Here is an 8,182-nt window from a genome sequence, read left to right on the forward strand (position 1 = left end):
GGTTGTTTCTTGACTTGCCGGTCGAGTATGGCCCAGAGGTTCTCGATGGGGTTCATGTCAGGAGATTGGCTCGGCCAGGGCAACTTCTGGATACCATTTTCTTTCTGCCACTTTTGGGTGTTTCTAGCAGTGTTACACTGTGCTCCATCTTCCTGGAACAACGTTGTGTTCTTGTCCACGAAACCCGATGAATAAAGTGGCAAGAGTCCTTCCTCCAATATTTCGACGTATTTTGCAACATTTATGTTGCCATCGCACTCCACTAAGCTCAATCTCCCACCAACCCAAACAGCTCCCCAAACCATCACTCTGAAACCACCATGCTTCACAGTTGGCTGCAATCTGTTGAGCCAAAACTCTTGGTGAGGCATTCTCCAGACCCATATCCTTCCACTGTCCAAAAATTGAGCGAATCTTGATTCATCAGAGAACAATATGGTCTTCCAAAAGTCCAGAGGCTTGGTCATCATATCACTTGCCCACTTCTTTCGTCTGACTATGTTGGCAGGTCTTAATAAGGGCTTCCGTCTGGCTGCTCTGCAACAATAACCGTTGAACAGATTTCAGGCTCATCCCACCAACTTTGGCCACTTCTGCAGTCGTTAATCTGGGATCCATTTCGATGCTTCTCTTGACAACCCTTTTTGTCCTCTCCGATGGACCAGGATGACCCGGACGGTGCTCAGTTGTTTCCTTGCTGTGTTTCCTGAACTGAACGATGATTCTGTTGACTATCGAAAGCGGGATTCCCAAATTCTGCAAAATTTGCTGCTGACTTATTCCACCATCTGCTTGACCAACTATCCTTCCTCTAACAAAATGTGACAATTCGAGAGAACCTTGAGTTCTAGGGATGTTGTAGCACAAGATAATTAGTGTGCGGACCATTTTCATTTATATAGTGCTCTGTGAACACAAATTAGTTAGCATAAATCAGTTAAATGATGAAAACTTAGGTGTCTATTTACTTATGACCACTCAGTGTGGATGTCAGTTCCCAGCAGCATGGGTTTTGGATTTGCCATGTACAGTCCATTACACCCAAGCCACTCTATACCTAGGGGCATATCCTTTTCAATTTACCCATATTTATAATTTTTGGGATTGAGTTTCATAAATATTGCATGGTTTGGATCACTTTCTGGCCATAGTTCTGTTCCTCAGTTTTCTGCCCATATATGCAACATCTTTCTACCATGGGCAAAGAGTATACCTTTTTCAGAAGTGGTGCAGTTCCCCACATCAGATCGTAGAATCTGACTGTCTCATCTTAGGGAGTGTCCTTTGGATGCTTTTGAAGAACACTTCATTCTTTTCCTTGCACAGGTTCCTCCACCTATTCAACATGGGATTCTACCTATTTATGTGAGAAGGGGTAATGTTCCTTATCAGCATTTATAATTTCCCTACACTGAAAATGTATTTCTGATAGGTACTTACCTCTTCTCACACTTCCCACCCTTCTGCTCTACTGGAAACCAGTGCTTCCATCTTCTGCCAAAACTCGAAGTGATAGTTTGGTAGAATTGAATAGAGGGAGTCATGTGCGTCATGAGAGTGTGTCACACTCTTATTGGTGGAGGGTTGACACTTGATGATTTGTATGAGAGATGGAATCAGTCAATTCCAATGGAGGGGAGATAGAAGGCTTTGGCATGCATTAAAATTATTCTGCATATAGAGGACAGCACTGAATGAGAATAGCTATGTATGTGAGAAGAAGTAAGTAAGTAAGTACTTATTGGAAATACATTTTCATTGTAGAAAGTTAGAACTTTTGTTGTCTTTCTCAGACTGGTGATCATAAGATTTTCTTGGGTCTTCAATGACATTTCATTCTCAACCCTACCTAACAAATGTAAAGTCATTAGTGCAACTGCAACACATTACTAAACATTCCTTGATTACTTATAATGAACATATATTTCTTCTAGCTTGTTTTTTTCTAGTAGCTAACCACTTACTGCTGAATCCTATATGCTTGCACAAGTGGAAGGACATAAAACTTGAATTAATCTGATGCAAATAATAAATGGATTCTTAACTTTGAGAACCTAATCTGTAAATCTAACAGAACTTCCTATTTCAAGGACACATCTTTATGTGGTAGTTAACTCATTAGGTATCACTGCTAGTAAGACATGTTTTTATCAACCCAAAATACCACATTTGAAAAACAATTTAACAAACTTTTGTAGTACTTGAAAAAGTTACTTGAAGATGGACTTGAGCAAGTAACAAATGTTCAAGTTGCAGCAGTATCTCGAGAGACTTTAGCACAGCAGCAAAATGATGCAGCTGCATCAGTTAGGTGAGTGAACGTTTTCTTGTTAAATATCAAATGTTAAAATGTCCATGCAAAAGTCTATATGCCTTAAGAAATTTATGTCGTGAAATCTCATTTTTAGCTGCTTCAAGATTATGACAATCAAAAATGTAATTCTGGAATGGGGAACACATTGTACATCTCCCCATACATTAACAGAGGATTTGGAAAATTTAAATGGGTGAAATGTTTTGGGAGAACTTCAGAGCAAGTTCATGTTGCACGCATTAAGATCATGAGCTATTAACTGATGATCAATGGTGTGATTTTTGTAGAGGGATATGAACAGAGAGAGGTGTTGTTTGGTATATAGAGAATAGTGGAAGACAAGATTGTATTGTAGCTATTGGGTAATGTAAGAGAAAATCATCTTATCAGTGGGTGAATGGGTATAATTTTTAGTATGTAGAGGGCCTGTGGCATAATAGTAGGGGAAATATTGGTGTAACTGTAGTTGTTGAGTAATACAGAGAGAGACTGTAGCATGTTAGTAAGAGATAGAGATGTAGTTTGGTAACAAATATGACATTATTGTAATAGTGGTAGGTAGGGAGATAGTTGTTGGATATCATAGAGAGTTTGTGACATAATAGTGGGAGATATAGTGTATATGTAGGTTTTGGGTAATGTAGAGAGACTGTAATACCATTATATTAGAGAGTTTGTGACATAATAGTGAGAGATATAGTGTATATGTAGGTTTTGGGTAATGTAAAGAGACTGTAGTACCATTATATTAGAGAGTTTGTGACATAATAGTGAGAGATATAGTGTATATGTAGGTTTTGGGTAATGTAGAGAGACTGTAGTACCATTATATTAGAGAGTTTGTGACATAATAGTGAGAGATATAGTGTATATGTAGGTTTTGGGTAATGTAGAGAGACTGTAGTACCATTATATTAGAGAGTTTGTGACATGATAGTGGGAGATATAGTGTATATGTAGATTTTGGGTAATGTAGAGAGACTGTAGTACCATTATATTAGAGAGTTTGTGACATAATAGTGGGAGATATAGTGTATATGTAGGTTTTGGGTAATGTAGAGAGACTGTAGTACCATTATATTAGAGAGTTTGTGACATAATAGTGGGAGATATAGTGTATATGTAGGTTTTGGGTAATGTAGAGAGACTGTAGTACCATTATATTAGAGAGTTTGTGACATAATAGTGGGAGATATAGTGTATATCTAGGTTTTGGGTAATGTAGAGAGACTGTAGTACCAGTATATTACTAGGAGACTAGTACATTATTATTCTCCCTATACATTAGCAGAAGATTTGGAAAATGTTAATGGGTGAAATATTTTGGGGAAACTTCAGAACAAGTTAATGATGCATGCATTAGGATCATGAAGTGTTAACTGATGATCAATGGTGTGGTTTTTGTAGGGGGATATTAACAGAGAGAGGTGTTGTTTGGTATATAGAGAATAGTGTATAACAGTTGTAGATAAGTGTGTAGTGTTTGGATAATATAGAAAGGTTGTAGTGGGAAATGAAATGTCATCAACTCAAGGTCTGTGTCTTTAGAACTGTTTCTCAGGTAACAATGTGATGTTGAATCAATTAAGAATTTCTTCTCACAACTTAACTCCAGCTCTCATCATTATATAACCTACAAAAGCACACAAACTTGCAGAGAAACAGCATCACAACCATGGTACAGGATCACATTTCCATTTCTTCTATAAAAAAATATATAAAACCCAAAAGATTCATTGAAGATCCTGTATTCAAATTTTTTAAATGGCCAGTTCTACAATTCTTTTAATCCATGTAAAGTAACTTTCTAATTATCTCACAAAAAATGAAGGTACTTGTAAAACCTTGAGTTTGTGTGGTTTTGTCCGTTATTGAAACAGACACACACACACAGACATCTAGAACTTTTCAAGGAACATAATTATATTTCCAGTGTAAGGAAAACCAATAAATCAGCCATTGCCAAACATATTGACTGATCAAATCACATCAACTGGGAAAGATGAAGAATCTTTGGAAAATAAAAATATCTGGAGAACCAGAGAGACTAAGGGTTTTACGTATGTCAGAAAACACTCATCAGGGACCTAAGGATTCTTTGGATTAGTGATCAACATTCTTTACATGTCTTTAGTCTGTAAACCAACCATTCATGTAACAGTTCCCATAATTATGAAAGGTTGAACATGTTATATTAAAACATTTTTAAATCAGTAAGTTGCATGACAACCACAGCCAATATAAAGTCACGTTGAAATGGAATGTATCAGAACTACATTTTGTTATTTGATAAAAAAATAATGAATATGAATTTGCTGTAACTTTTTTATTAAGGCACTTTTGCTCCACATAATACTGGTTATGTTTCTAGCTTTTAATAATACAGCAATATATTAAAGTAAAGCTACATTATTATTTAGACATACAAAGCAAACATGAGCAACAGGCATCACTAGGCCACACCCTCACACCTGTGAGTTGTCTACAAGCAGAAGAAATTCATATCATTGCATGACTTATGCCAACAGAAGGAGTAATAGCTAATATTTCAATTACTTGGATGGCTGTAATAATTGAAAATAATGATAATCAGAAACATTAATTTCATTTAGTCAATTACTTTCATGAGTCTTAACACTAACTGATTAAGCTGAACAATCTTCAATTAATAAAAAATAATGAGAAATCATAACAGCAATATTTTGATGACTTGGATATTTGGAATAGTTAGAATCACTAACTTCAATTACTTAATGATTTTTATGATGTTAATCAATATAATTGTAATTTCAATTAATCAGTTATTTTACATGACACTAATCAGTGTAATCTATGTTTAATAGTAATTTATTATATTGAGTTAGTCACCGAGCTCTTAATTATTGCCAACTGATTCACTGCATGGGAAAGACATAAGGGGTCTTAGGGTGGTCAGATCTGGTCATTTGGTGACAATTGGTTCAGTGGTTTGCTAGTTGTAAGCAAACATACATATAAACGTTTTTACATAATGTTTTAGATAACTACTAAGTAACTTTAATTCCATATATTCATGTAAGTCTACCTTGTAAACAGACATACATATAAACCTTTTTACATGTTTTAGATAACTACTAAGTAACTTTAATTCCATCTATTCATGTAAGTCTACCTTGTAAACAGACATACATATAAACATTTTTACATAATGTTTTAGATAACTACTAAGTAACTTTAATTCCATCTATTCATGTAAGCCTACCTTGTAAACAGACATACATATAAACCTTTTTACATGTTTTAGATAACTACTAAGTAACTTTAATTTCATCTATTCATGTAAGCCTATCTTGTAAACAGACATACATATGAACTTTTTTACATAATGTTTTAGATAACTACTAAGTAACTTTAATTCCATACATTCATGTAAGCCTACCAACTTGATATCTATAAACACAGGAGCATTAGAAATAATATATTAAAAGTTAATTAATGTCCCTTACTTCAAAGTCTTGAGCTATCTAGAGTACTTGGAATGTTTTTTAATCATAAGATTACTTGGTTTCTACTGCTTTACACAGAGATTTTGTTCTGTTTTTAACCTTAATATAACTATGTTTAAATGCAAATAGTTTGGCTTATTTTCTTGATGATTTTGGTAATAGACTAGTTTACAAACTGATGGTTTTGAAATTTGCAAATTATAACTTATAACTAGATGACTACCATTAAATGTTAAAAGATTTTGTTCAATTTCTAAAACTCACTACATTTGCATATATATATATATGATTAATCATTTTACAGGTGTAAGAACCTTGAAAAAGAAGCCCAAACTACTGAAGAAAAGTATAAAGTGGTAGGTAACTGATATTGTAATAGATATTAATATTGATATTTGAAACCATTGTTACTTGGTGAAACTCCATAATTAAAAAACAAGACAATTATACGTTTCACAAGTACATCACTTATTCACGACCATAGCACCTGATTATGCTTTTACTGTTCCAACCATGGTCGTGAATTAATGCACCTAGTTGTTTGTTTTTTTTTGCTTGGTCTAAAAAAAACGAATGCTAGAATTTATTCTATACATTAAAACCAAAAGTGTTTTCAGAAACTAGACTACAACTATATTGGAGAGGTATACGGTATTAACTTAGAACCAAGTGTGATCTAATTGTCATGCCTTTTTCAATAGACTTTCATCTTGTAATGATTATTGCATGTGTATATTTTAAGGGTGGTGGGTTCAATCTCAGATCATGGAAAGGTAAACATAATTTTAGTATTTCTTTATCACCAAAGCTAGTTAGAAAGATCAAGATAACTACATAGATCAACACTTACATTACCAGATTTGATTTTAAAGTTTAGAGCCATGTAGAGTTAGCATTATAGCTTTAACATGTTTACTGAAACTGAATATGCTCTAATTTTCGGGTTTCAGTTTTTAGAGCCTTATTGGTTAACAAACTTCAAGAAAATGAAGTCTTTGTATCCCATGAAAGTCAAAGCCATTTTATTAGAAATTTATTTTCAAACTTGATCAGATGTTATTAAGGCTCACACTTTTGTTCATTTCAAAACTCTGCCTTGTTATTGTAACGGTCTATACAAAACACTGCTAAAAGCAGGGTCAAACAAAGAATACTGTTACGTCTCCATTCGTTCATTAATTTTCCGTAAATTCGTTCCGACGAAACTTTAGCGACACAATTCCTTTCTTAAATAAAACTAGTTTATTCTTTCCAAATACAACTTTACGATACACTTAATTTCAACAGTCGCTCTATAACAACGCTATAACTCGCATCTCAAGTGGCCAACAATATTTTGTCCGCATACATTCAATTACTCATTACCTCCCCATCGCTTCGTGGCCGGTCTTATATATACAAGACTACACTATATCTAGAAAGATCACGAGATTTAAGGAAAGTTCGAGAATGACGTGACGTGATACTAGTCACGTGACCTCGATGTCGTAACAATACTTTATTAAAATATAACAAGAGAAATCCAAAATAAAACTTTGAAACCACTAGAATACAAATTTTATCACTTTCAAAAAAACAGTTAGTAAACCTGTGCCTGGCCAGGACTAGGTACAAACGTTATGAACAATACAACATTCTCAATTTTATTAATTTCAATGAATATCAAAGGTATTAGGGGTGGAGTAATAAAAAACAGTAATAAAATTCACAACCTATTTTGAATATGAAGGTAAATACTACCAATACAATGAGGTCTAACTCTGAGCTCACCACTACTCAATTCAAATTAATTACTTCAAACAAGGTACTCTGTATCCCAAGATTTGGCTCAGTTATATTTATAATACTTTTGTATAATGGCTACACACTTCTGATAAGACTCAGAATTCATGAACAGCCAACACCCTGCAATACTATTCACAATAGAAATATAATAAGATAACAATCTCCCATTTGTTGACATTTTGGTTACCCAACACATAACTCATACCACAGGAATTTATAGGAAACCCACAGATACAGGTAAATACTTTGACTATAAGTGAAACCACCTCAACAGTGTAGACACAGGTATTATAGACTGCCTAGTTTCTAGAATGAACAAGGTTTGTAATACCAAATAAGATGGAATATAAACACATCACTACAACCCTCTTTAACAATGGATACCCAGAACATTTGATACAGAATAAAATTTTAAAAAAGTTAAAAACTGAGAATATGCAGGAAAAAATTACAGACATACAGCCATATTTCATTTTATCAGAGGTCTTTCTCTGAAAATATACAATGAATATGTAAACAACATAAAATCAGAACAGTATTCAGAAGCCACATCATAACACTATCAGAAGTATTACACATCAAACAACTAAAAGACCTA

At 34.0% G+C, this 8,182-nt stretch overlaps 1 protein-coding gene across 1 annotated transcript in view; it reads left to right on the forward strand.

Moving 5' to 3' along the window:
* LOC106473586 (dynein regulatory complex protein 1-like) overlaps positions 1-8,182 on the forward strand; it is a 42,899-nt gene that overhangs the window by 16,865 nt on the left and 17,852 nt on the right. The window contains exons 3-4 of the mRNA XM_022401985.1: positions 2,199-2,311; positions 6,104-6,155. Coding sequence (XP_022257693.1) covers positions 2,199-2,311; positions 6,104-6,155 — 165 coding nt within the window. The remainder of the gene's footprint in view (positions 1-2,198; positions 2,312-6,103; positions 6,156-8,182) is intronic.

This window comes from Limulus polyphemus, unplaced genomic scaffold (genome assembly GCF_000517525.1).
Source record: "Limulus polyphemus unplaced genomic scaffold, Limulus_polyphemus-2.1.2 Scaffold6298, whole genome shotgun sequence".
In the NCBI taxonomy this organism is placed as follows: Eukaryota; Metazoa; Arthropoda; class Merostomata; order Xiphosura; family Limulidae; genus Limulus; species Limulus polyphemus.